At 40.4% G+C, this 27,692-nt stretch overlaps 4 protein-coding genes across 8 annotated transcripts; 3 read left to right on the top strand and 1 right to left on the bottom strand.

Moving 5' to 3' along the window:
* The first annotated feature begins 3,163 nt into the window (after window positions 1-3,163).
* LOC116138413 (putative pectinesterase/pectinesterase inhibitor 45) lies at window positions 3,164-11,377 on the top strand. The gene is made up of 4 exons (XM_031424128.1): window positions 3,164-3,349; window positions 9,926-10,506; window positions 10,670-10,828; window positions 10,939-11,377. Exons 1-4 carry the CDS (start codon window positions 3,164-3,166, stop codon window positions 11,375-11,377), a joined length of 1,365 nt encoding a protein of 454 aa, XP_031279988.1.
* Window positions 11,378-11,833: 456 nt separating this feature from the next.
* On the top strand, window positions 11,834-15,500 carry LOC116138869 (peptide chain release factor 1-like). 2 transcript variants are annotated; one of them, XM_031424539.1, is made up of 11 exons: window positions 11,835-12,373; window positions 12,576-12,676; window positions 12,793-12,891; window positions 13,016-13,199; window positions 13,349-13,397; window positions 13,495-13,573; window positions 13,753-13,827; window positions 13,900-13,977; window positions 14,137-14,295; window positions 14,833-14,928; window positions 15,024-15,500. In XM_031424539.1, exons 1-11 carry the CDS (start codon window positions 12,220-12,222, stop codon window positions 15,216-15,218), a joined length of 1,269 nt encoding a protein of 422 aa, XP_031280399.1. In that variant the 5' UTR covers window positions 11,835-12,219; the 3' UTR covers window positions 15,219-15,500. The 2 variants fall into 2 exon arrangements, with proteins under 2 accessions (XP_031280407.1, XP_031280399.1); XM_031424547.1 differs by lacking the exons at window positions 14,833-14,928; window positions 15,024-15,500 and adding an exon at window positions 14,521-14,592 and having other exon boundaries at window positions 11,834-12,373.
* A 1,002-nt stretch (window positions 15,501-16,502) lies between these two features.
* Window positions 16,503-18,655, top strand: LOC116138810 (protein RADIALIS-like 4). Its single transcript, XM_031424477.1, has 2 exons — window positions 16,503-17,237; window positions 18,345-18,655. Exons 1-2 carry the CDS (start codon window positions 16,951-16,953, stop codon window positions 18,370-18,372), a joined length of 315 nt encoding a protein of 104 aa, XP_031280337.1. The 5' UTR covers window positions 16,503-16,950; the 3' UTR covers window positions 18,373-18,655.
* Window positions 18,656-20,297: 1,642 nt separating this feature from the next.
* On the bottom strand, window positions 20,298-25,830 carry LOC116138689. Of its 4 annotated transcripts, none has more exons than XM_031424394.1 (4): window positions 24,024-24,221; window positions 23,380-23,495; window positions 22,769-23,138; window positions 20,298-22,570 (listed from the first exon to the last, which is right to left on the bottom strand). In XM_031424394.1, exons 3-4 carry the CDS (start codon window positions 23,113-23,115, stop codon window positions 20,647-20,649), a joined length of 2,271 nt encoding a protein of 756 aa, XP_031280254.1. In that variant the 5' UTR covers window positions 23,116-23,138; window positions 23,380-23,495; window positions 24,024-24,221; the 3' UTR covers window positions 20,298-20,646. The 4 variants fall into 4 exon arrangements, with proteins under 4 accessions (XP_031280254.1, XP_031280237.1, XP_031280247.1 ...); XM_031424377.1 differs by having other exon boundaries at window positions 23,289-23,495; XM_031424387.1 differs by lacking the exons at window positions 23,380-23,495; window positions 24,024-24,221 and adding an exon at window positions 25,633-25,830.
* Between the last annotated feature and the right edge of the window lie 1,862 nt (window positions 25,831-27,692).

Below are 27,692 nucleotides of genomic sequence, written 5' to 3' on the forward strand. Positions count from 1 at the left end.
CTAATTGACACGTGTGTAGTGCTGTTTGGGCAAGGAACACACGTGAATATCAATTAGGAATAAGGGATAAATGCAATGAAAGCTTTTAAAGTGGTTCGGATGCTAAGGTAGCAAGTCCTACGTCCACTGATGTGTATTGATATGGTGGGTCAGGTTGCTAAAGTGGACTGACTTACAAATGATTGAACAGTAATTGCAAAGCTTTTACAGAGGGAGAGTTCCAATATAAAATTGATCGAATCCCCTTAATGAAGGGGTCTTCCTCTTCTTATACCCAGTTGAATGCGTGTAATCATCATTGAATCCTTGGGTTGGTGTGTATGTCAGGACCTAATCTGATTTTGCGTCTCAGTGCCCATTTCTCAAGCTGATTTCACGCGATTTGGAGCAGGGGAGAGGACACGTGGAGGCTCCAGGGTGCTTGACAGGCTTGACGTGCGCTTACCGTTCTGACGGGAGCAGGCCACGTTTCGCCACGCGACTCCACATTAGCTCTCGGTTTCCCAGGCATAACAGAAGTCCCCTAGTTTTTAAGGTTTGAGAATCGAACCTTGGAAACTAAGTCATGCCGCGATTTGAGGTCCTAGTAGTTTCGGTCTGAATGGAAGGAGCTCGGGACAGGACCTTTTGCGAACACGATCTCGTACAAGTCTTACCCAAACGACCTGACAATCGTCATTTTAGCAACCTGGATTAGTCGGACGCTCTTTTCCACGCCTTGGAGAGATTCAATGAACCCGCATACACGCTGTCAAACGCTCTGCACGTGCTGCAGTGTGTCAGGTGCATTAAATGCGTGGTGTGCTGACCAGACGTCGTTTTGACAGCCTTAACTGCGCGACGCATATGAAACGACGACCCTCATTACGGCATTTAATGTGATGTGGGGCGCATTAAATGCGGGGAAAGAGAGAAGGTTGTCGTTTCGGTTCCGAGAGGTAGTAACCGTCGATTCGCAGTCCATATAAAAACTCACATTTTTCAGATGAGGCCACCAAAATCCCTTTCGTTTCCAGTGATAAGCCTTTGCAAACCGGAAGTTCTCCTTTTCCGATTGGCGCTTCTCAGGCATCTGAAACAGGTTTCGGCCTTGGTCACGCATCCCCGAAGGTAGGAACCTTTTTCTTCCTCTCTCTTTCTTTTTTTGTTTGACTGGTGGGCAACGGCGTTGGGTCTCCTGGTGTTTCACAAGAGGTGTGCCGCTGTTGCCAGACTCGAGCCGTGGGTGGCGGCTCGAGTTACTGTTAGGGTTTAAGGGATTTGTCCCATGCCGTCGCACGGGACAAAATGCGAAGGCTAAAATGACCGTGTCTATCAGTGTTGCAGACTCTGGAATGGAGCCGTCAACGTCCAGACCCGAGGAAGCGGCCAGCTCGTCCTCGCGGGATGTTTCCGAGGATGCATCTCTTGATGTCTTCTCGGTTCTCACCCATGAGGAGTTCAATAGGATAAAAAAGCAATTTGATGTCCGCGTAGAGGTGTTCCTCGACCACACCAGGCCGTCACGGCGTCCCTCTGACGGCCTCGCTGTGATCTCCGAAGAGATCTTCAAAGGTGGAGGGACGATTCCCTTCCATCCTTTTATCAGCTCGGTCCTAGATCACTTCGGGATCACGCCGATGCAGTTGATGCCAAAAGAGTATGTCATCGCCGTCGCGATGTACATCGCGTGCTACGAGAATGGCCTGGGCGAGCCAACGGCGGTGGAGCTCGATGTCGCCTATTACCTTAAAAAGAGTAGGGACAAGGATTCGTATTACTTGTCCCGGTGACCTACTATTGCCGAGGGGATACATAGCTATCCCAGTAAGGCAGTAATACGGGGGCCTACGAAACAAAATTCTTCTTTTTCTGCTACGACGGTACACTGCCGCTTTCAGAAACCAAGTAGGTTCCTTTTTGCTAGGTTCATTGTCTGTTCGCAGGCTTGATAATAACGACCTGCTTTCTTATTTTGCAGTTAATAAAATGACCAGCCAAGACCTGCTTGACGACCCGGATAGGCTCGTGTCTTTTGGAGTACTTGACGAGGAAAGCCAGGACGCAAGGAAGCTCGTAACAATCGCGAATTTGTGGAAGTATGGTTTTATCAGCAGCAACGCATCTTTAGAACCCTTGGAAGGTAAGTTACATTGATTTCCGTCCTGGTCGCGGAGCAGTTTTGTTTACTAACGCACTTGCATGCAGAAACTATGCCCCCGAAGGAGTCCGAGCAGCCCCGCCGAGCACCGTTCGTCTTCCCTCGATCGAGGAGAGAGCGAGCGGCTGAAGCTGCTCGTCCTATTCCAGCGCAACCGGTGTGAACTGCCGCGCCTTCACAACCCCCTGTGCAAGAAGCGACCAGGGCAGAACAGGTTGCTCAGGCACCACTGGCTCGCCTAAGGCGGAAGGCTCCGGCCCAAAGGTCGAAGAAGAGGAAACAGGTTCAGGTCGAGTCTGAGACCGAATCCGAGGAAGAGCCCTTGAGGTCACGAAGGGATTCAAGGAGGTCGGGCAAGGAACCCGCAAGTGAGGTGATCACTGCCGACAAGGCGAAGGACGCACCCGTGCTGGACTCGTTGGGGAGCCTGCTCGAGTACCTGCAGCCGATAGTCTATTCTCTGCTCGAGTGTGGACTATCGGAGTCTTATGATGAGTTCGCTAACACGGGCGACAACCTGATGACCACGTCGTTCCAACATCTAAGCAAGGTAAACGAGCTGTTCTCAAAATTTCATTCTAGTTCATTTCTGATCATTTCTTGCTCGCAGGCTTTGCTTGCGATGAGGATGTCTATGGAGAAGACTCGGTTGGGGGCCACGAAAGGGTCCAGCGACCTAAAGGAGGAGGTCGCGAAGCTCAAGAAAAGCCTGGAGTCCGTCGAAGCTGAAAGAACACAAGCATTCGAAGCGGCGAACAAGTATCTGAGCTAGAAGGATGCTGCTTTACGAACTGTGGACTTCCAACAGGTGGAGCTTGAGCGACATGCGGAGGAAGTGAAGGAACTTCAAAGGACGACCGCCAGGCTCTCCAAAGAGGTCGGAGAGAAGGACCTGGAGATCTAGACGACCTCCATATGGGCCCAGCAAGCTGAATAGGAAAGGGAGGCCTCCGAGCGGAGAAGCAAGCTCTTGAGGCCGAACTCCAGGAGAGTCGGGAAAAGATCACTTCACTGACTGAAGAAATGCGGAATCAGTCAGAGGAGCTGGAGGAAAAGGCCGCCGACTGGGCGATTAGGTCTATTTATTCCCTCCGATTAAGGAACCCAGATATGGACATTTCCAACCTCCCGGAGGGGTGGCGAGAGACTTTACGGATTATGGCGGAGGAAGACGATCAGGCAGCAGCGGCCACTCGACGATCCGACCAGGCAGGGGGTTTTGGTTCTGCTTCGAAGGATCCCCCCGACCAGCCGTAGTGTAATGAGTCTTGACTCTATTGTAATTGGGTGCAACTTTTGCTAGTACATAAATGAAGATACATTTTGTTTTCAATTGCAATTCGCTTTTACATACATAAGTTCAATTTACAGTTCAGTGTTACATAGGTAGCATTACATGTGAATTCTTACACGCGAACAGAACACATGCGAACTGTTTCCAGCGAACAAAATTATGCTTTACATTAAAAAGGAAACGAACAAAAACTGATTTGAGAGCTGAGTTTGGGATTACTGATAGTATGGCCGGAGGTGTTCGGCATTCCAAGCTCGGGGTACTTTGGAATCGTTCAATCTTTTGAGATGGTAAGTCCCCGGTCTGATCACCTTGTCAATCCGGTACGGTCCTTCCCAGTTAGGTCCTAGTACCCCCGCACTCGGCTCTCTGGTCCCAAGGAGGACTTCCTTTAGCACAAGGTCCCTGACCTGGAAGTCTCTTCGCTTAACCTTTGAATCGAAAAACCTTTTTGCTCGCTGCTGGTAGGCTGCTATCCTTAGCGAAGCCTTGCTGCGATGCTCTTCAACGAGATCCAAACTTACCCTCATAAGTGCTTCGTTTTCTACCTCGTCGTACAAGTCTCTCCGAAGAGAACCAGTTCCCACCTCTACAGGGATCATCGCTTCGCAGCCATAGGCTAGCGAAAAAGGGGTCTCTGAGGTGGAAGTTCTTGGAGTTGTCCTGTACGCCCGTAAGACTTCGGGGAGATCGTCAGCCCAATTTCCTTTGGCCGCCCCGAGCTTGGCCTTTAGAGTTGCTTGATGGTCTTGTTGACTGCTTCAACTTGGCCATTTGCTTACGGTCTGGCGACTGAGGCGAATTTTTTATGGATGCCCAGCTCGTCGCAGAATTGTTTGAACTCCTCGTTGTCAAATTGCTTTCCATTGTCCGAGATGAGGGCGTGGGGAATTCCGTAGCGGCACACTATGTTTTTGAAAACGAAATCTTTCAGCTTTCTGGTCGTGATCGGGGCCAGCGATTCGGCTTCCACCCATTTCGTGAAATAATCTACCGCGACCACGGCATACTTGACCCCTCCCTTTCCAACCGGCATGGGACCGATAAGGTCGATCCCCCACATGGAAAATGGCCAGGGGCTAGACATTGTTATCAGCTCGTGCAAGGGGGCTCGCGGAATATTCGCGAACCGCTGGCACTTGTCACATTTTTTGACAAAATTGTGCGTATCTTCCTAGATCCGGGGCCAATAATATCCCTGACGAACAACCTTGTTCGCAAGAGATCGAGCGACTGCGTGATTACCGCAGATTCCTTCGTGAATTTCCCTCATGATGTAGTCTGTTTCTTCACTGGCTACACATCGGAGGAGAGGGGCACTGAATCCTCTCCTATAAAACTGGTCCCCGATGAGTGTGTAACGAGCAGATCTTGCTCGCAGACCCTGGCCTCGACCTTGTCACTTGGCAAGGTCCCATCCTTGAGGTACTGAATAATGGGAGTCATCCAGAAATCTGGTTGGGTCATGTTTACGGCCTGTTCGGTCGAGCTGATAGTTGGAGCATCGACGAAACGAATAGGAATGTTGTCTGGAGCCTTTGAGTCCAACGACGAGGCTATCTTTGCCAAGGCGTCCGCTATAGAGTTGCTATCTCTTGGGATCTGAGAGATTTCAAAGTGCTTAAACGACCCCAAAGCGGTCTTAGCCTCTTTCAGGTAGCGGACCATGTTCTCTTCCTTGGCTTGGTATTCCCCTAGAATTTGGTTGACGACCAGCATAGAGTCGCTATAAATGCTGATTGCGGTTGCACCCATTTCTTTGGCAAGCCGCAACCCGGCGAGCAGGGCTTCATACTCTGCCTCATTATTGGTCGCCTTAAACTCAAACCGCAGAATACCATGAATTCGAGCTCCCTCGGGGCTTACAAGGAGAAGACCCGCATCGGCTCTTTTCCTGTTTGATGACCCATCGACGTAGAGGTTCTAGGTTGACAGGTTCTGAATACTTTCTTGCACGACCTCGCTAGGCTGTTGCTCGCTCCGAAAATAGGAAAATAGGAAAATTTCGAGATGAAGTCTGCAACAGCCTGCCCTTTAATGGTCGATCTGGGCTTGTACTTCAGGTCGAATTGGCTTAATTCCATTGCCCATTTGAGCGGCTTGCCCGAGGCTTCTGGTTTCTGGAGAACCTGCCTGAGGGGGTAATTAGTCATTACGTTGATTGTATGGGCATGAAAGTAAGGTCGCAGCTTTCTGGACGCGATCAGCAGAGCAAGGGCTAGTCGCTCCATTTCTGGATACCGCATCTCGGCATCCGACAGGTGCTTGCTCGCGTAGTACACTGGCCATTGCGTCTTTTCCTCTTCCCGTACCAGAGCTGCACTAATCGCGAATGGGGATACGGACAGGTAGATGAGCAGGATTTCCTGTGGAAAAGGCTTAGAGAGGAGAGGTGGCTTCCCAAGGTGTTCTTTTATACTCTGGAACGCCTGTTCTCATTCGGGAGTCCATTCGAATTTTTTATTGGCCTTCAGGACATTGAAAAATGGCAAGCAGCGGTCTGTTAATCTCGATATGAAGCGACTAAGTGCCGCTATCCGCCCATTTAGACTCATAACTAGCTTTTTGCTGGTCGGGCTCTCCATATCAAGCAGAGCTTGAATCTTCTCGGGGTTTATTTCTATGCCCCGCTGATTAACCATATACCCCAAGAACTTTCCCGACGATACCCCGAACGAACACTTGAGAGGGTTTAGCTTCATTCTGTAGAGTCAGAGTACGTCAAACATCTCAGCGAGATACGTGATATGTTCTGAGGCGACCTGGGATTTGACCAGCATGTCGTCCACATAGACCTCCATTGTCCTCCCTATCTGGTCGGAGAACATTCGGTTGACCAACCTCTGATAGGTCGCGCCCGCATTCTTGAGGCCGAAAGGCATGACTTTGTAATAGTATAGCCCCCGGTCCGTAATGAAGGACGTATGCTCCTCGTCTGGCCCATACATCGGGATCTGATTGTATCCCGAGTACGCATCCATAAAGCTTAACAGCTCGTGCTCCGAGGTGGCATCAACGAGCTGATCGATTCTTGGCAAAGGGAAGCTGTCTTTCGAGCAAGCCTTGTTGAGGTCACGGAAGTCGACGCAGGTCCGCCACTTACCATTTGGCTTCTTTACCAGGACCGGGTTGGCAACCCAGGTCAGGTAGAGAGCCTTACGAATGGATCTATTTCGGAGAAGGTTCTCCACTTCTGATTTTAGTGCGGCGTACCGCTCCGAATCCATCGCTCTTCTTTTCTGGCGAACCGGTTTGGCTTCACTGCTGACGTTTAAGGCATGGCAAATAGTATTCGGGCTGATCCCGACGATATCTGCATGCGACCAGGCGAACACGTCAATGTTTTCTTTTAAGAAGCTTACCAGTTCGGAAGCGAGCTGAGGGTTGAGACAGCTTCCAATCCTTAACATTCGGCTCAGCTCTTTTGGATCAACCGAAATTTTGGACAGATCCTCAACTGGGCCGCTGGGGGGGATTTCTTGGATTCGCGGATCTATGTTATCCTCCGCTGGACCAGGCTGTGGCTCGATCCGGCTGATCGCCATAGCTTGGCAGGGCACACATCGCGAAATGCCCTTTCCCTTGTCTGCCATCTACACCGCTTTTATATAGCATTCGCGAGATGCGCTTTGCGATCCGCTTACTTCCCCGATCCCCGTTGGAGTGGGGAACTTCATCTTGAGGTGATAAATGGAAGTAACTGCCTTGAAGGTTCTCAATAGAGGTCGCCCCAAGATTCCATTAAAGGCCGATGGGCAGTCCACGACCAAAAATTTGGTAACCCTAGTCACCTCGTCGTAGTCGCCGAGCGTGACTGGTAGCTGGATCGTTCCTTTGGGATCGTTCCTTTGGGGATCAGGTGATCCCCCATAAAACCGTAAAGAGGCATTGAGGCTGGCTTCAGGTCAGCCTCGCCTAGGTTCATTCGATCGAAAGCGGTCTTGAACAGGATGTTCACAGCGCTTCCGTTGTCTACAAGCATTCTGCAGACATTATGGCACCCTATTAGGGGCGTGATCACCAGAGCGTCCTCATGAGGATGGTGCAAGCGAGCTGCTTCCTTCTCGCAGAAGGCGATCGGTTCCTCCTTTCTATCTTTTTGAGGTCGCTGCGAAGTGTTCATTACCCTGATCGGGTCGTGATATGCTTCACGAGCGTACCTTTCCTGCGCTCCTCGCGTGTTTCCAGCGAGGTGCGGACCTCCGAAGATTATGTTAACATTGCTATATCCGCTGCGATTACGACGCTTTTTCTTTTGCTCCCCTTGGTTCTCTTTTGGAGAGTCATCAATGTACTCCTTGAAGTGCCCTTTCTTGATGAGCTCTTCGATAGCCTGCTTTAGAGCTCGGCATTCATCAGTGTGATGCTCGTTATCCCGGTGGTAACGGCAGTATTTTTTGTTGTTTCTAGCCGTAGCAGGAGTTTTCATTGGTTCCGGCTCACCGAGCAGGCTGGCCTCCTCGAATTTGTCAAGAATGGCAGATATGGACACATTCAGCGGAGTGTATTGAGCTTTGTCGCGGTCACGACGAGGAACGGGAGCATATGACTTTTTGTGCTCGTAACGGGGTTTCTTCCCTTTTCGCTGATCATCAATATCTCCTTTGCGATCAGCTCTCCTGTTTTCTCCCCGACCAGACATACTGCTAGAAGTGCCGTGGTCGCGACGGCGAAGTGCCACCAACGAATTCTCTATTCGGAGATACTTTTCTGCAAGGTTGTAAAATCCGGTGAGGGAAACAGCGTCCTCAGCCTGCAGTTCTTTCCACAGGTCGGTTTGCGGCCGAACTCCAGCTATTATGAGTATTCGGATGGACTCTTCTGGAGCGTGAGCAACCTTGTTAAGTTCCCTGTGGAAACGGTCGATGTAGGATTGTAGGGATTCGTCTCTTTCTTGCCTTATGTTACTGAGGTAGCTCAAAGGCATCGAAAACTTCCGATTAGCTTGGAAGTGCCGAAGGAATGTCGTGCTCATCTGAGGCCACGAACTGATCGATCCCACTGGGAGCGACCTCAACCACCACTTGGCGTGAGAAGTCAGCGTCACGGTCAAACAACGGCATTTTGCAAGATCCGAAACCTGGTGGAGCTCCATTAGGTCGTTGAACTCATATAAATGATCCTGCAGATCATGGTTCCCATCAAACGGCCGCATATCGGGCATTCTGAACCCCGGTGGGAGTGGAGCAGCTAGCACTTTGGGAGAGAACGGGGATGTAGAGGCGACATGCGCCTGTTCGTTTTGCTGCTCCCTTAACCTGTCCAGAGCTCGCTGTAGCTCCTCAATTTGTGGCAACGGAGCCAATTGGGGGTTGCTTTCACCCATGCGAGTCCGGCCTTCACGATTACGGTTCAGGAGGGTCCGTAGGTCGGATTCCTCTTCGCCTCGGTCGGCATTTCCGGCTGCACTTGACACACGCTGGCTGGAGGCGTGTGAAGGCGATGGATTGTGCGGGGCATTTTCACGACCCTTGCGGTAGTACGAACCGCCCTGCGAGGTGTGGGGACCACCCGCATGATAACGATCAGGATCGTTTTGCCGGCGGCGATAAGAATCATCGCACGCGGTATTTTTGCTTGGGTTCGCCTGCGACGTGGCATGGGACTGCTCAGGATTCACTTTTTGGCCGAGTCTCAGCTTTACCGGCACCCTGCTCGGGGCACGATTTGTGCTCGCTGGTCCCTGGGAGCCCGTAGGCTGACCTTTTGCCACTTGTTTGCCCTTATGTCTACGCGCTGCAGTGCTCGTGGCACGGGCTATTGCCCTTTGCCGCGCTTTCACGCGACCTGCAAGCGTCTTTGGCGGTTGCACCGCCCCAGCTGTTGTAGATGACATGCCTTGGTCCAAATGGTCCAACCTTTGGTTGACCGTCTGGAGAGTATTGTCGAACCTCTCCAGGTAGTTTCTGATGGCGGGGTCAAGTTGTGAAGCTGCCGGGATATCCCCCGCAGCATTTTGCGAAACTGGAAGTACCCTAGAGGGGATTTCTTCAGCGCGCTGATTAGCTTGCTCTGGCTCAGATTGGTGGGCAATTTGCTGTTGTAGGACCAGTAGGTCAAAGATTCTCCTGATGAAGGGTTGACACTAAATCAGCCCTCCTTCTAGCGCCAAACTGTTGATGCAAGATTTAGGCACCAACTAATCGACACGTGTGTAGTGCTGTTTGGGCAAGGAACACACGTGAATATCAATTAGGAATAAGGGATAAATGCAATGAAAGCTTTTAAAGTGGTTCAGATGCTAAGGTAGCAAGTCCTACGTCCACTGATGTGTATTGATATGGTGGGTCAGGTCGCTAAAGCGGACTGACTTACAAATGATTGAACAGTAATTGCAAAGCTTTTACAGAGGGAGAGTTCCAATATAAAATTGATCGAATCCCCTTAATGAAGGGGTCTTCCTCTTCTTATACCCAGTTGAATGCGTGTAATCATCATTGAATCATTGGGTTGGTGTGTATGTCAGGACCTAATCTGATTTTGCGTCTCAGTGCCCATTTCCCAAGCTGATTTCACGCGAATTGGAGCAGGGGAGCGGACACGTGGAGGCTCCAGGGCGCTTGACAGGCTTGACGTGTGCTTACCGTTCTGACGAGAGCAGGCCACGTTTCGCCACGCGACTCCACGTCAGCTCTCGGTTTCCCAGGCATAACACATACCAACAAACATGCCTCGATGGCTTTGACAGTGAACCTAACACTTTCAAGGATTTCGTGAAGGATAATACGTTAGATTCTACCAAAATGACGAGCAATGCTTTGTTTATTTTACATGAATGGTCCAAAATACTTGTATGCATTGATTCCAATCTCAAGCCAACTAATAATCGCCGCCTTCTTAAAGTTGACAATGATAAGTATCCCTCCTGGTTCTCGGCTTCAGATCGTAAGCTTTTGGAATCTGTGGCTATGGACAATGATACAGCACACGCTGTAGTGGCTAAGGATAGCAGTAGAGATTACAGTAGCATTCAGGAAGCTATTGATGCCTACCCAAAGGACTTACAAGGCCGATATGTCGTATACGTTAAGGAAGGAACCTACAATGAAAGCGTTACAGTGTCTGAAATATGGTGACGGAAATAGCAAGACCATTGTTACGGGTAGCAAGAGCAAGAGCTTAGGCCTCAAAACCTGGAAGACTGCCATATTCAGTAAGTTTCCAAACCTGTAAGACCCTTGCAACTTAATTAGAATGTGTAGATTTTTATTCTTTTGGACTAATTTGGTGTATAGTACTAATAATGCAGCGGCGATAGGAACGGGGTTCATTGCGAAGAGTATGGGATTCATGAACACAGCCGGCTCTGATGGACGCCACGTCGTGGCTCTCCGTGTCGCATCCGACTATTCAGCTATCTTCAACTGCAAGATTGATGGTTACCAAACCTCTTTGTACGCCCATGCTTACCGATAGTTTACCGTAACTGTATAATTTCTGGCATTGTTGATTTCATCTTTGGTGATGCCACCATCATTATTCAAAGTTCGACTCTCATCGTTAGGAAGTCCAATAATAACGATGAAAAGTACACGGTGACAGCTCAAGGAAGAAGCATAAGACAACAAACCACTAAAATGGTTATCCACAATTGTACCATTGTCCCCGATAAAAGGCTCTTCCACGACAGGTTAAAGGCCCAAGTATACTTAGGTAGGCCATGGAAAGACCATGCCTCAACTATTTTCCTGGAAAATACCATGGGCGATTTCATTGATCCAGAAGGATTTATTAGTTTCAAGGAAAATTTTGCTCAAGACACCTGTATATACTATGAGTATGGCAATCACGGCCCTGGTTCCAATAGAGGCAAGAGGGTCAAGTGGTCTGGTGCTAAAGGAATGAGCAAGGCTCAGGCTCAAGCATACACTGTTTCGAAGTTATTGAAGAGTGACCAATTTTTGGATGACGTTGGAATTCCTCACGCCGGACTCATCTACTGAAATACATACCCATGATAATAGTGTGATTGAGACCACAAGGATCGGAGTTTGGATTGTTTTCAATTAATGTCGTCCTCAATTTGGGTTTTTTTGTTTTCCAATCAAAAAAATAATGATAGTAAATTCATTCATTTACATTGGTTTTTTTCTTTTTTTTTTTTATATTCCAATATGCAATCTAGTAATCTAAATACAATGAGGCATATATGTTTTTTTTTCTTTTTATTGTAATATTCTATTAGTTTATACATATCTCAATTAATTCTTCAAGACTCTAAAAATCGATCGCTGATAGTTTTAATTGTTATCCGTATTAATACTCAGCAACTCAAATTTAGGACTAGTGGAGAATTACATTGTCAACATACTGAGGCATCCAAAAGTAGTTATAAGACATATATGTTTAGTGCTTCAAAGTATTTCATCTTGCCGATTCAAGAATTGCTTTGAATTATTGTCGCAGAGTGATAGAACCCTAAAGAATTAGATTCTTTATAGATATATAAAAAAAATCCTTAAAATTATTAAAACCCTTTAATAAAAATCTTTTGATAAAATAGATATATCATCAAATTACAAAATCCTCTTAAGTACCATTCAATAACCGAGAAAATTGGGGGTGGCAGAGGGGAGGGTCTTACCTCATATTAAGCGGAGGCTGCGGAGAGCGGGGTGACAGAGACTGCGTTTACGCAGCGTTTTAAACGTTTACAAGACAAGAAAAAGGTTTACTAGTGTAGAAGTAACAACGGTTAAAGTTGGTTTGGTTTGGTTTGGTTTGAGTTGAATATTTGCCGTCGAAATTCTTATTGTGGACTTACGAACTCGGAAGAGCTAAGAAGATGAGAAAAGCGAATGCAGGATTCATTTGGAAGAATATGTTTTTGGCATTAAAGGAGTTACAATCTGTTTCATCAATTTCAAATACAAGTCATCTGAATCAAAGATCAGCAATCGCTATCACTTCACTCTCCATTCTTCGTTTTTACTCAACCGGTGAGTTTCAATTACTTATCCTATTAACGCTTATTAAGTAAAATAAGGGTTCTTAAACCCACAGACCCTAGCTTTTTTCCGCTTTTTGTCCCGTAATTTCTTATTTTTACGGATTAAGTTGTTACAGTGACTATGTTGGGTATTGTGTTTAAGAATTTTGGGTGTTGATACTGTTTGAATTGTTTGGTGGGGATGATGGCAGAAATGCAACCTCAACTATCGAATGAACTTATCAAAATAATGGAACAAAAGCTATTGGCTATAGAGCGCAGGAGTGCTTTACTTGAGAATATCATAAATCGGGTATATTTTCGTTTGGGTTTCAACGCAATGATTATAATGCATTTTGTAGTGTTTGTATTCCTTTAGTTGGAGGCTTTAAATGGTTATTTAAGTTCTGTTTCTATTTGGGAAGACAGCCGGAAGCCTCGCCAACAGAGTATTCTAGGGCTAATAAAGAGCTTCGGAAAATCAGGGGTTCAATGGAACTTATAAATGAATTGAGGACCAAACAGAAGGTGAACTGCTGTAACACCTTGAAGTCGTTCATCCATTTAGGGAAATGTGATATGCCCATGAAAAGATGAATTTTTTTTTTCCCTTGGGTAAATTTCTTATTTTTGAAAAAATGAAATTATGTAGGAGATTGATGGGTTGAAGTCACTGATGGCTGAATGTCCCGAGGATAAAGACATGCTTGATATGGCAACAGAGGAATTGAATCCAGCTGTAGAAGAAGAGAAAAAATTACAGAGTTTGCTGCTCAAGTCTTTACTTCCTAAGGATGATGCCGATGAGAGGGACTGCATTTTGGAGGTGAGAGCTGGTAAGTGACGACCATGTAGATGGGCAGCTCAATGCAAATTTTATTGCCTTTTGGTGTCAATCTGTGCCCCCTGTTTTTCAGGCATTTCTATCTCTCCCTCTCTTTATGTTTTTCCCCTTCTTTATTGTTTTTGATAAAGTTTTAATCAGGAACGGGCGGGGAAGAGGCCTCTTTGTTTGCAATGGACATATTTAAGATGTAAGTTTCTACAACCTGACCTGGTTAGCATCTTTAGTCATAATTCTTGCATATCGAGGACCTTTTGAAGAATTGCAACCTTGTTTGAATTACCCAGGTATGAGAAATACTCACAGAAGAAAGGTTGGAAGTTTGATGTTGTAGACGTAACAGAGTCTGATCTGAGAGGATACAAGGTATGTCTTCCATCCTGTGAATTTTCATTAGCCTCTTTTTATTAGATGGGTATTGTTCAGTTGTTAGGTATGGGTTACAAATTATAATGTTTTCCAATTAATACCTTTTTTGTTTTACAAAATATGGAATTACCTCGTAACTGTTTTATAAATCTTTGGTTCGTCCTTTTACTAACCAGGAAGCTAGTGCGGCAATCTCAGGAGTTGATGTCTATGGGAAACTTAAATTTGAGAGTGGAATTCATAGGGTTCAGGTTTCACTACTACCTATTTGACTTACAATGTATGATTCATAGCAGAAATTACAAACAGTTGTCATTTTGCAGCGTGTTCCTGTGACAGAGAAGTCTGGACGAGTTCATACCAGTGCTGTCTCTGTTGCTATCCTTCCTCAGGCTGATGAGGTGCTAAACAAATTGAAGTTGATTGAATGATAATAGTTGTTATGGTGCCACACTTTCATGGTCATTTTTCTTTATAACTGTCACCATTGTAGTATTGGAAGTATTATAATGTTTTATGATGCTCAATCTCATTGATCTTTTTGTTTTGGGGCTTTGCAGGTAGATGTCCAGTTGAGGAATGAAGATTTGAGGATTGATACTTATAGATCTGGTGGTTCAGGTGGTCAGCATGCAAATACCACCAATAGTGCTGTCCGAATAACTCATATTCCAACTGGGATGACTGTGTCCATCCAAGATGAACGATCTCAACATATGGTAAAGATTTTTTACCAACATTCCTGAATAATCAATTAAAATATGCACCATTCCTTCATAACATGTTATAGTAAGGCCTATGTACAAGTGCCAGGTTTCCTTCAATTTTCATTGCCTTCTTATGGAATATATAGAAAGATGACTTGTTGATTATAAATATTGAAATACATAGTCCTAATGATATAAACTTGTCCAATGACCCCTTTTTTTCGTTTTTTCGTTAAGTTGGCATGAACTGAGCTACATCTATGCATCATAAAAGGGGGGAAAATGAGAATTGAGCCTTAGCACATACAGGTTGGTGTTGTATCTATCTAAATTATCCACAATGTAGTTTCACAGGCAATGGATCTTGAACTATTACATTCCATTCATGTGCAATTTATTAATATCAAATCCGTGGTATAGCTGCGTTACAGTATCATCCCTCAGTATTAAGTAAGCAATATATAGAAATCCGTGGGCTGGGTACTTTGCATCATCCGTTTTGGTTCTTCTCTTATGGTTGTTCTTTTGCCTTTTTGATCTTTATAACAGAACAAAGCTAAAGCACTTAAGGTGCTTTGTGCGAAGCTGTATGAAATAGAAAGGTTAAGAGTTCAGATGAATCGATCAAAACTTCGATTAGAGCAGGTAAAAGTGACTGTGAGATGAAGATGAGCAAGTTTACTATTGTTTTTTGTTTCTTATTTTCCAGAACGTTGAAGGATTCTTATCGTTGTAAACAGATTGGTAGTGGTGATAGATCAGAGCGTATCCGTACTTACAACTTCCCTCAAGGGCGTGTCACTGACCATCGTGTTAGCATTACCCATCATGCAATAAATGATGTGATGCTGGGAGAAAATCTAGATATCTTCATAGACGCCCTTCTTTTACAGCAGGAAATGGATGCAGTTGCCTCATTCAGTTCTAGTCAGTGATGCTAGTGAAGGTCTTTACCCTGGACCTGTTCTTGATCATATTATTGAATGGTGTTAAGATTTAAGTAGATTATTTATTTTTAAAATTTTCCATAGTTTAGCCTCATAATTGGGAGTTTTTGTGTAACAATATACCTTGCTTATTACTTCCATAAGTTGAAGGATTTGCGGAAGTTTTCTCATTGTTGTTAAAAAGGGAAAGTTACTTGAGATAATCTATATGCAGAGGAATATTACTGTAATGACCCGAGTAATTGTTTGGTACCATTTTCTGGAGCAGCTTGCTAAAATGTATACATGACATGAATTACAGATAAGCAGAGGCAGGCAACAGGCTTTCAAAAGCTGTGAAATGTGGTTGACAAAGATGTTTTTATTGTTTAAGGTTGTCCAACTGCAAACTTTTCAATTGACATGACTCACAAAACTATAACTGAAATTGAAATTGAGAGTTCAAATCGTCATCCAGATCTCATCAAGAGAATCGTTTAGAGTTGCCCCACACATCCAAGTTGATAATATAAATGATGAGTGATAGACCCCCAAAAAGTATAGATGATAAAAATCGTGATTAAAAGATGATAAAATTATAGTACATAATCATATAATGCTTTTAGAAGAGGGAAAAAATTCATACATGTGGGGTTTTGGATGAGTCTGGGGGCTACCAAGTTGACGTAGAAAATGTTGCAACTTTTCCTGCGGTAGAAAATTTCACTTACAAAATAAATAAATATATATGTATTTTAAATAATAAATTCTCTCATTAACAACTTAACACAAAGGCGGAAGATATGGTGGTGCGTTTCCACTGGGTCCCAAAAGTGTCTGGACGACTGGACTGAAGGAGAAAGGTGAGCATATCTAACAAAAAGCCTACGCTACCCGAAGAAAGTTTGACATAAGGAAAAGCAAAAAAAAGTGGTATTTGTGTGAGTGTTTTTCACCTGCCAAGATATCGTATCATAGATAAGGCAAGGCAACAACTACAAGTCTATCTTTGTGGTGCTTCTTTTGCTTGGAATTCTCTCACAACCAAGTCTTTCTACCCATGAAAAAGTCCTCGAAAATGACCCTTTAGCAAATTGCGATTGCTAGGAAAAATAAATAAAAATCAGCTAACCTGTAATACTACCCACAAAAGTCTCTTTCGTTTCTGGCAAGGTAGAAAATTTGGAATAAGGTGATTGGGTTAAGTTTAATATAATATATGTCTATTTTTTTGTTCCATAATTGGTTTAACATGTGATGCAATATTTCCGGATCCAATTGGAATCCAATGCTAGAATTGGTTTACAAAAAAAAATAAAAAAAATAAAGACATTCTGGTTCTTGCAAGAAATGGTAGATGTAGTATTTTGGTTTTGTCCGTTTTTGATCATTGATTTCCTGTTTTGGACCAAGAGGATCAAACTTCTATTATTCTATACACAGTTTATAATTATATTTTACTTTTGTGGTTAGATCTAGAGTAAGGTGGGCTATTTGTCTCTGACACAAAAACACCTTAAAAACAGACAAAAAGAGAAGATTTGCAGACCTCAACACATACATCTGACTCTCCCCAAACTCAGGGGTGTTCAAGAGTATTCAAACAAGGTACATAAAAAGATTCTCACCCCCCGTTAATTTTGCTTCTTCGATGAGTACTAGAATGTAAAAAAGAAAAAAAAAAAAAAAAAAAGCAACTGGTGATTCTTATTATTCTCAGAAGCAAAGTGTGTTTTGTCAGATGGATGAGTTTCCAAGAGTATTATGTGGGTGGAGTTGGGAGGAGAACAAGTTGTTTGAGCTGGCTTTAGCAGTAGTTGATGAAGAAGACCCAGATCGCTGGGAAGTGGTTGCAGCCATGGTTGGAGGGAAGAAAAGTGTGGAGGATGTTAAGAAACATTATGTGATCCTTCTGGAGGATTTGCAGTTTATAGAGTCTGGTAAATTGGACCACAAACTTGGTGAAACTCAGCCTTGTAGTCAGGTTGACTGCACTCAGTCTGTGTGCTGGACCGACGAAGATAACAAGTATGTAACCTAACCTCTCTTTGTAACTAAAAACCTTTTCTTCTTTGGCTACTCTTTATTCTTGTCCATCATCTTCAATCATTCACTTCTGTATCTGGGCTTTATTGATGTATCATACAACATTTTGAGAGCCATAAGACTATAGCTATAGGAGGATTTACTTTAATTCTTCAACAAATATTATTAATTTCCTTCATCTTCAATTTCCTGGTCTTTAATTATTATCAAGTCATTAGCACATGCGTGGTAAAATCTGGGTCTAATGTACTCAACAGAGTTTGAAATTGGCAGTCTTCCCTAGCTTTTCTTTTATTGTAGGAGCAATTTTAGAGAAAATGTTTCTCATTATTCTTCCTGGAAATATGGTCTCACGGCTAATATCTAACACTTTAGGCCACAGGACACCAACTTCTGAAAGTCAGAACCCCAAAATAGTGTTCTACAAAGTAAGAAAATGAAGAGCAGCCTCCCAGTTCATTTGTAATGTCTACGCTACCTCTTAACAAAATAAATTGGGGATATTCATAGAAGAAATTAAATAAAGTACAAAAGGGACTTTGTATTTTGCGCACAGAATGTACAAAGATTTACAACCCAGCAGAGCTAAAATCTCATCTGCTCAGGCTCATAATAATTTTGTCGTATATATCAAATTGTCTGACAGGTTTCTATTATTTCATAGGAATGCATCAATGATATGTAGTAGTTTTGTGTTGTCTGACTGTAATTTAGGTTTTACGAATGTTGTTGCATACCAGAGATATAGTTAACTTCTAATGTGGTGTTCTACTTCAGTTTTAAGTGCTCATCTGCTCATCTCATCAAGTTACAAATTTATTAGTGATTGAATGATGTTACAGTCCTCATTTATCTTCTATAATAACTTCTCAAAATCTTTTTACTGCTTGGCACTCTGCTCATACTCCACTCTCAAGGACACTCGGGAATGAAATCCTTGAAAGTTAAAGACACTAACAGATGTGTATGCATGTCTAATAGCAAGTTATAAATGAAAACATGTAGTGTTCAGGTAGTAGCATTGATTCATTATTGAGACTTATGTTCTGCCATTATAATTTCTGATTTTTATGATATCTCTGTTTACAGCTTGCTGTTTCAATTGAACGTAAATTGATCGCCAGAGCCAACAACAATTCATTAAAGCAGATTGATTTGTACGAAAGCTCAGGCCTAGTTAGCATTTAAAGAATGAACAAAGCTAATGAATTGGGTTTAACTGCATCAATTCTGGAGTTTTGTCAATCGTTCGTTAAGTTTAATCTATCCCTACTTTGTAAACAGGAAGTTGTCATGAAATGTTAGAATTGACCTTCCAAACTGTAATTAAATGGTTTTTGAACTTTTGAGTAGTAATATATGTTAGTCTATGGTTTCCCGTTTGGTTTGTTAGCTGATTATAACTGGAATTTTTTTATTTTCAGAATTTCAAAAGCTGGCCGGCCAGAATCATGGTCCAATTATACCATGCTGGTGGCTTCATTCTAGCTCTGACCACAAAGTAGCCTAGACATCAGATATAGAGATCCTAGAATGAAATGTATCACAATTTTCAGATGTACATTTAACAAGAATAAGTTAAATGTAGAATGGATTATGAAATCAAAATCATATAAGAAAGAATGGTTCAAGTAAGTGGGTGATTCAATGGCCATGATCATTGTGTTAATTGATGTTGTTGTATCCATAGGGTGGAAACAAAGTGGGTAAGAGAAATGGTGAAAGGTCACAAAAGATCTGATAGAAGTTGTTATCACAATGATGGTGATTTTGAGGCCTAATTTCTGTTAAAGTGGGACCATCAATGCCGGGAAACCTCAACATCAATTAGCTGTAATTGCATTCAATTTTGAAATGGTTACAAGTTTACCCACACAATTTCTGTGGTGCGTTGGTGACCAACATGGAGCAACCATACCAAAAGCTTGGCTAAATAACATAACTAAACTTATACTCCACAGCTTAAATAGTTACAACCATTACAGAAACCGAAATGAATTGTTGATTGAATGAAAGCAACAGCCACATTCTCTGCTTGATCTACAATTTCCTCCTCTGGAACTGGAACCAATCCATTATAGATTACAAAAGAAAATCACAAATGATGCCAAGGAAAATCATAAGATTTTATGCTTATTTTAAAAAACAAAATGATAGTTAAAATGAATTGCAGTACAGTATGATGTAAGTTTTGGTGTAATAAAATAAAAGAGAAGAAAGAAGAGAAAAAGAAGCCAGAGCCAGGGAAGAGGCAGTGCATGGGTGGAGCTAAAACAGGTAATCGGTTAATAGTTCCATCCATGCTCTGCCTGTTCCCCGTCTTTGTCTCTTGCTTCTCCTTCCAATTTTCACTTTACCTTAAATTGTCCCCGTCAACGTGTGAGCTACATAACATAAGCATCGTCAGGTTCATTCTGCAAGCCAAACTGGGAGCTTCTTGGTTGGGTGTATGCTGTCTATTGGGCCTTTATAGCCACAAAGGAAGTACACACATGTACTATCAAATTCTGTTTCAACCAGTTTACCATGTACTACTACTACCCACTTTCCAATTTCAAATTTGAGTTTCAGGATTACATGTACTACACTTTCTTGTACTACTGGTCAATTATTATTATGGTACTGTTGTGAGTTTCCTCATTCCAAAAGAGTAATAAATAATATATCTGCTCCATTTATAGAATATAGAGATGAAGTAACAAATATTTTGAACTGTAGAATAGAATGCCTAACTAACTTATGTCATGCCTGCTTATGGAATCCTCATAATGGAAACTTGGACCACCAAACGCTGCTTCTCAGTAGTTCACTTTGGAGAAGATAAAAATATAGTTAAGTACTGTGGAAAGAAAGATGAATTCCTTCTCTCTTTTTTTTTTTTTTTTTTTTCCCTTTTTCTCGTCTCCTCACGCATTCCATAAATTGAGGTTATGCTACCCTAAGACAATCAAATCAACCCCATTGGATTTTCGACAACTGATCTTTGAGCAAACATGTACCTAACTACTTCCCTAAATTTGATTTAACCAATAAAAGAACAAATTCAGGAAGTTCAGAGCTAAAATAAAATATTACACCAGTCAGTTAACACAACATAATAAAAACCTAGAGGTGACGACGAATACAACCTAATCAAAAACATATAAGGCCTACAACAAATAAAAAAGATGAGCAGTTCTGCCAGTTGATAGTAGGCAACAAAAGAAACAAAGTCGCTAAAAATAAATTTAGCATTCACAACCCACCTTAAAACAAGTTTTCCATATCCTTACATTAAAGTTAAAACTCAATTGTCCATCTACTCCATCCATTGGTCTCAGGACCCTAGCTCCATATTGACCAAAATCAGGTGCTGTACAATTAGCCTGCATCGCGACATAGTACATAGCACCTATGAATATACATGGCATGTTGCTCTGTTGTGCCCCACTCCGTTGCACTTGCTGCATCGAAGTGGTCTCTTCACAACACCTCTTGACCGTATTCTTCTCTTCTTGGGAGGGCCAGATAGTCGGAGGAGAGGAGGAGGGTGTACTTGAGCAGGTGTAGATTCTTTAGGCATAGGCTTATCAGCGGTTGGAATAGGATTAATTGATTCTGAATATGTTAACCGAAAAGCTTCAGTTGTATAATATTTGGAGCAATAATCATACAAATCCTTGCCAATATGTTGAAGGACAGCCACAGCATGGGAACATGGGTAACCATTCAGTTGCCATTCTCTGCAACTACAGTCCCACAGATCAACATTCACAAACTGCACTGTACCCAGACTATCGTGAACCTCAAAAGTATTACTCAGTCCTAATAAAACTTGAAGAGACTGTGCTTTGAGAATCTCTTTTTGTAATTTATCTTCCAAAGATGGAGTCAATCTTGTCAGCCACTGATTTGACTCCACCCTGCAATTGTACATCATCTCCATAATCTTACAGCGAATAGTATCAATGACATGTAGTATTGGTAATACAGGAAGCTCACTCACCCAACTATAAAATGACTTCGCAAAGTCACACACGTTGTGGTTGTATCGTGAACCTTCAAAAAGTGCATTTGCCCAATGTTCAGGTTCAGTTCGCAAAATCCAATCACATGCCTCAGGAGAGATATTTTTAATGCTCTGAATGCTTTTTCTAAATCCGTCAAGCGAGGCAGCCTGGGCTGCATCTTGCATATGAGCTATAACGACAGGTACCACTTCCTGAGTATATGTTCCATCAAACTGCTGCTTCAACTCCTCTATTAGATGATCAACGCAATAACCATGGAAAGAATTCTCAAAAATCAAGGGAATAGACTGCCTTAGCCCCATCTGTCTATCTGCCACAAATGTTATTGGTTGGCAGGTTGCCACCGCAGATTTTAGTTGCATCAAGAACCATTGCCAAGCAGCATCATTCACAACATCTACTACAGCAAAAGCAACAGGAAAGAATCCATCATTCCCGTCCAATGCTGTAGCAGTAAGTAGCTCTGACTGAAACTTTGATCTAATGGTCATAGTATCAAGGAAAATAAGGGGGCGGCAACCATTCTGGAAACCGACTAATGAGGCATGAAAGGCCACAAAGAATTGGTGGAAGCTTAAGTCCTCCCTTGTATTGAGAGTGACTACACTACCTGGATTTGTTTCCACTATCTTCTGACATAACCAAGGTAACTGATTGTATGAATCTTTGCATGATCCTTGAAGCTCCTTCCTGGCAGTCTCTATCCCACGCCATGCTTGACAATATCTTAATTCAATTCCAAAATCCCGACGAATTTCTTCAGCAATTTCTCTTGGTTTAGAATTAGGTGTTTCCAGCAACTTTTCCTTAACAATGGATGCCAGCAATTTCCTCGACGCCTGTGGACGATTTGCTGCGTCAGTACCCACTCCACATGTATGCGTTTCAGTTATTTTTTTAATTCGGAATAACTGTGTGGTTGCCACTCTTGATGCATGAATCCTCCAAGGACAACCTTCAGCTTTGCAATTAACAGTTACACGCCTACCTTCATTTTTCTTATAAGAGTATGTGAAGCCATGAGCAATTGAATATTTACTTAAAGCATCACGGAAGTCATGAACACTATTGAACTGCTGGTGCAGACCAGTTATGCCATTCTTCCATACTTTGAGTAGTTCCTGCTGCTCAGCATCCCCAACATTAGAAACTTCCAGATTTAAGTTATTGAATAACAGAAAGTTCCCAGCATTAGAAGGTGGTGGAGTCACGGTGCTGATTGGCCCAGTTTCTCCAGAAACAGAAGCATCAACAATTGCATTATTGCGAGGGGTAACGGACTCAGCAACAGTTGTCTTTCTGGACCTGAAATAACAAAGGTCAATGAGATGTCATGCAACAGTTAGTGTAATAAATGCTCATCTAAACTCTGACCACGAATCCTACGTACACATAGGTGGCTCATGAAAATTAGACAGAAGATAATTTCAACATAACCCAAAAAAATTAAAAATAAAAAGAGAGCAATTCTTCCTTATCCAGACTTAAAATTGCGCATACTACCTATTGCGAGGCCTAGGTGTGACATCAGTTGTTGGATTGTCATCTTTCATCACATATATATCAACGGTTGCAGAATCTTCATGAAAATCAATCATCCGTTGTATATCTTTGTTGCTCGATATGGTGATGAGCGTCTTCTTGTTATTTGGGAGAAAGTATTTCATAGTCAAGGCATTGGGATCATACTTCCACATATCTGCCATCTCTGACTTCAATTCATCAAATTTACTTTCAGTGCTTACAGTGATAGCATGAGCCTCCCCACCGTTATATAACAATGAACCATCACTGGATGTGGTAAACTTACCACCCGATTGACATATAACAACAAGCTTTCTCTTTACCATGGTTTCCAGGGAAGTGCCGATAACTGTTTAAAGAAAATAAAATAACCATTTATATCAAAAGAATAAAATACAATTAGTGAAAACCTTACATAATTTACAAGAGTCAATATTACAATACAGTGTATATGATTTGTAAAACCAACCATTACATTGCATGCTCTCGACATACTTACTGTGTTCACTAAATTTCAAATTTATCAGAAACATGGGGTTACTTGATGGAGATTGCGTTCAAAAGCAAAAGTTTATCACACACAAACATACCATATTAGATATTTGATTCATGTGATATTTTTGCATGTACACCGAGTGTTTATGTGAATTGACTTAACAATCAAATCCATGCAAAATTCATATAGAGAGTGCTGGTGATATTTGATCTGCAAAAGCCAAACCAAATTACACTTGGTGTAACACCTTCCTAGTTTACAGCCTTCAATATCTAAGAATTAAAATTCACAAACAAATCAACCTTTTGCACTTCAAGTCTATAATCCACATGCAGCTAATCCAGTTCTCTTCTGTTGAATGTTTTCATAATAACGTAACTAGAATATCAAATTACCACAGAAAATAAAACATTCGGTTCAAAGAAAGGTTAACGGAATCGAAACCCACAATAAAAAAAAAAAATAAAAAAAGCTAGGGTTTCGAAAGGTAATAATTTCATCAAAAACCCTAAACTTGAACACTATTCTCTTAAACCCCCAAAGAAAGTACGAATATCAACCAACAATTAAAAGATAAACCATACGGTATACACGAATCAAAAGAGTTTTCTTCATCTATGCAAATTTCTTCCACAGGTTGCATTGTTACAAAGATTCCGCCAACATGCGAAAACAAACTGTAAAAGAGAACAACAGAAAGAAAATATAAAAGTCAAAACTAACAGTGAGAAACCTTACCCAGAAACCCTAACTCGATACAAGTCTCAAACTTCCAATTGCTGAAATTTGGAGGTTGACAGGAAGGGCTAATATCGAAAATAAATTTCCCCGATTAATCGAAAATAGATCTGGATCTCAAAAGTCTTTTATTTAAAATTTTGTTGCTCGATTTTGGCTGCTCAGAGTATTTCAGGTTCAGGGAAACCAAATCCGAAAAGCATGTTAACCGAGGGTTTAAAATTATAATTTTCAACTTTTTTTAGACGATTATATCCCTGTGGTTATTTTACGCTGTGGTAAATGGGTACGGAACCTTGTTACCATAATAAGAAAATATATTTACGGGAAAACTGATAATTGGGTAATTGGATTAAGATTAATTAATTTTGATTAATGTTTTTGGTATGTCAAATTTTGTCTTATTCATATACATCTTTTTGACTTTGATGTATTGCTCAGAGAAGAATGGCTTGATTTTCAACAATTAAAATTTTATTCAAAAATAGTTACAGAAATTGAGAATTCTTTCAATTGATTATTATATACAAATTTTAAAATTAGTTATATCTAAAAATTGTTGGTAAAAAAATGTGTTTATTATATCTACTATTTTCAAAAAGAGAGAAACTGCATCTAAATGTTATATTAAACATGCTCTAAATTGTTAACACGTCATATTTTGATGTCTTATAATAACTGGACGATTTTTATGTCCAATTATTCAATTTAATATATTTTAGTTTTTATTTTAAAATATAATTTAATGATTTTTGTTTTTAATTGAAATAGACTTTGAAGAGTCTTTTTAGTATGTACCTTTTTTTTATTATTGAAACTGGAATATACTACATTTAGAATTTTGAAATTCTTCTCTACCATATAGCGTATCCCATACGCATTTTAGGGCACATTTAATCATAAAATTAAGATAATTAAGATGGTATTTTATGAAGAAAAAAATTAACAGTTTGGGAATTCAAATTTGAGTTGATTTTATTAAATTTATTCGTTGTTTTAATATTTGAAAAAAAAAATTATCATAATTATTGGTTTAGGTGAAAAGTAATTACTAATTACAGTACTTACTTAAATAATATTGGGTATGAATATGATATTTTTAAAATGATTTTCAGGTATTTTTAAGAAATAATTGAATTTAAAAGCTAGAAGCAAACGTATTAAAATAATTCTGAACACACACAAAGCATTAGCTGTCAGATTCTAAGTACACTCATAAGTGAAATCAGTCCAGTCTCCAGTCTCATTTGAATACATGATTTGACAGACCCAATATTTTTTCTGCCTAAAAAATTGAGCCCATAAAATCCAACACTCGGCCCAGTAAACTTTTTCTGGCCGATTCTTCCGTAATTTCCCTTGAGGGTTGGGTTTCTCTAATTAAACTTCACTTTGCTCACATCGCCATGGAGACTGGAGACCATAACCCATTATTATAGTCTAAATTGATCTTCATCATCTATTTATTAAATTTATTTTTTATTTTAAAAAATTTAATATTAATTTGAATTACTAAAAATAACATNTCCGCCAACATGCGAAAACAAACTGTAAAAGAGAACAACAGAAAGAAAATATAAAAGTCAAAACTAACAGTGAGAAACCTTACCCAGAAACCCTAACTCGATACAAGTCTCAAACTTCCAATTGCTGAAATTTGGAGGTTGACAGGAAGGGCTAATATCGAAAATAAATTTCCCCGATTAATCGAAAATAGATCTGGATCTCAAAAGTCTATTATTTAAAATTTTGTTGCTCGATTTTGGCTGCTCAGAGTATTTCAGGTTCAGGGAAACCAAATCCGAAAAGCATGTTAACCGAGGGTTTAAAATTATAATTTTCAACTTTTTTTAGACGATTATATCCCTGTGGTTATTTTACGCTGTGGTAAATGGGTACGGAACCTTGTTACCATAATAAGAAAATATATTTACGGGAAAACTGATAATTGGGTAATTGGATTAAGATTAATTAATTTTGATTAATGTTTTTGGTATGTCAAATTTTGTCTTATTCATATACATCTTTTTGACTTTGATGTATTGCTCAGAGAAGAATGGCTTGATTTTCAACAATTAAAATTTTATTCAAAAATAGTTACAGAAATTGAGAATTCTTTCAATTGATTATTATATACAAATTTTAAAATTAGTTATATCTAAAAATTGTTGGTAAAAAAATGTGTTTATTATATCTACTATTTTCAAAAAGAGAGAAACTGCATTTAAATGTTATATTAAACATGCTCTAAATTGTTAACACATCATATTTTGATGTGTTATAATAACTGCACGATTTTTATGTCCAATTATTCAATTTAATATATTTTAGTTTTTATTTTAAAATATAATTTAATGATTTTTGTTTTTAATTGAAATAGACTTTGAAGAGTCTTTTTAGTATGTACCTTTTTTTTATTATTGAAACTGGAATATACTAGATTTAGAATTTTGAAATTCTTCTCTACCATATAGCGTATCCCATACGCATTTTAGGGCACATTTAATCATAAAATTAAGATAATTAAGATGGTATTTTATGAAGAAAAAAATTAACAGTTTGGGAATTCAAATTTGAGTTGATTTTATTAAATTTATTCGTTGTTTTAATATTTGAAAAAAAAAATTATCATAATTATTGGTTTAGGTGAAAAGTAATTACTAATTACAGTACTTACTTAAATAATATTGGGTATGAATATGATATTTTTAAAATGATTTTCAGGTATTTTTAAGAAATAATTGAATTTAAAAGCTAGAAGCAAACGTATTAAAATAATTCTGAACACACACAAAGCATTAGCTGTCAGATTCTAAGTACACTCATAAGTGAAATCAGTCCAGTCTCCAGTCTCATTTGAATACATGATTTGACAGACCCAATATTTTTTCTGCCTAAAAAATTGAGCCCATAAAATCCAACACTCGGCCCAGTAAACTTTTTCAGGCCGATTCTTCCGTAATTTCCCTTGAGGGTTGGGTTTCTCTAATTAAACTTCACTTTGCTCACATCGCCATGGAGAGTGGAGACCATAGCCCATTATTATAGTCTAAATTGATCTTCATCATCTATTTATTAAATTTATTTTTTATTTTAAAAAATTTAATATTAATTTGAATTACTAAAAATAAAATTATAATTTTCAAATACAATCAAGTTCTATTTTATATTTTTGTTTTAATTTTTAATATTTAATTTTACATAAACTTTAACCCTAAGTTTTCATAACCTAATCCTAAATTTTCATAATCATTAAAACCTTTTGTTTGATAAAAATATAACACTAAAACTATAGAAAACATATCAAAATGAATCTAAATATGAAGAAGAAAAAATAAGTTAAAATTAAGAAATTGGGGGAAAAATATGTAAAGAAAAAACCTAATTAAGTTTAATTTAGGAAAACATGATGTAGAACAACAAAACCTAATTAAGTTTGAAGTGGGGAAAAATAAACCTAATTAAGCTTGAAAGGTTATTTTCAATATTCAATGAAGTTTAAAGAGATTTTTTATTTTAATTATAGAAGATGTATACTTAGCCATAGGGGATGAAGATCAATTAGATGGGGACTAAAAATCACTTCCCTTCATTATTAAATCATTTATATTTTCAATCCAATTTTATGTTCAATATATATTTATTTTGAAATAACTATTTAAATTGATA

This window comes from Pistacia vera, unplaced genomic scaffold, assembly GCF_008641045.1.
Source record: "Pistacia vera cultivar Batoury unplaced genomic scaffold, PisVer_v2 Contig11, whole genome shotgun sequence".
In the NCBI taxonomy this organism is placed as follows: domain Eukaryota; kingdom Viridiplantae; phylum Streptophyta; class Magnoliopsida; order Sapindales; family Anacardiaceae; genus Pistacia; species Pistacia vera.

Coding starts and splice junctions, on each gene's coding strand:
- LOC116138869 (XM_031424539.1), top strand. CDS start 12,220: ATGAGAAAAGCGAATGCAGGATTCATTTGGAAGAATATGTTTTTGGCA. Junction 12,374..12,575: donor TCTTCGTTTTTACTCAACCG/GTGAGTTTCAAT, acceptor GGATGATGGCAG/AAATGCAACCTCAACTATCG. Junction 14,296..14,832: donor ATGAACGATCTCAACATATG/GTAAAGATTTTT, acceptor TCTTTATAACAG/AACAAAGCTAAAGCACTTAA.
- LOC116138689 (XM_031424377.1), bottom strand. CDS start 23,322: ATGTTTCTGATAAATTTGAAATTTAGTGAACACA. Junction 23,139..23,288: donor TTTGAAATTTAGTGAACACA/GTAAGTATGTCG, acceptor TTCTTTAAACAG/TTATCGGCACTTCCCTGGAA. Junction 22,571..22,768: donor ACACCTAGGCCTCGCAATAG/GTAGTATGCGCA, acceptor TTGTTATTTCAG/GTCCAGAAAGACAACTGTTG.
- LOC116138810 (XM_031424477.1), top strand. CDS start 16,951: ATGGATGAGTTTCCAAGAGTATTATGTGGGTGGAGTTGGGAGGAGAAC. Junction 17,238..18,344: donor TGGACCGACGAAGATAACAA/GTATGTAACCTA, acceptor CTCTGTTTACAG/CTTGCTGTTTCAATTGAACG.
- LOC116138413 (XM_031424128.1), top strand. CDS start 3,164: ATGCGGAATCAGTCAGAGGAGCTGGAGGAAAAGGCCGCCGACTGGGCG. Junction 3,350..9,925: donor CCACTCGACGATCCGACCAG/GCAGGGGGTTTT, acceptor TTTGCGTCTCAG/TGCCCATTTCCCAAGCTGAT. Junction 10,829..10,938: donor GATGGTTACCAAACCTCTTT/GTACGCCCATGC, acceptor TCTCATCGTTAG/GAAGTCCAATAATAACGATG.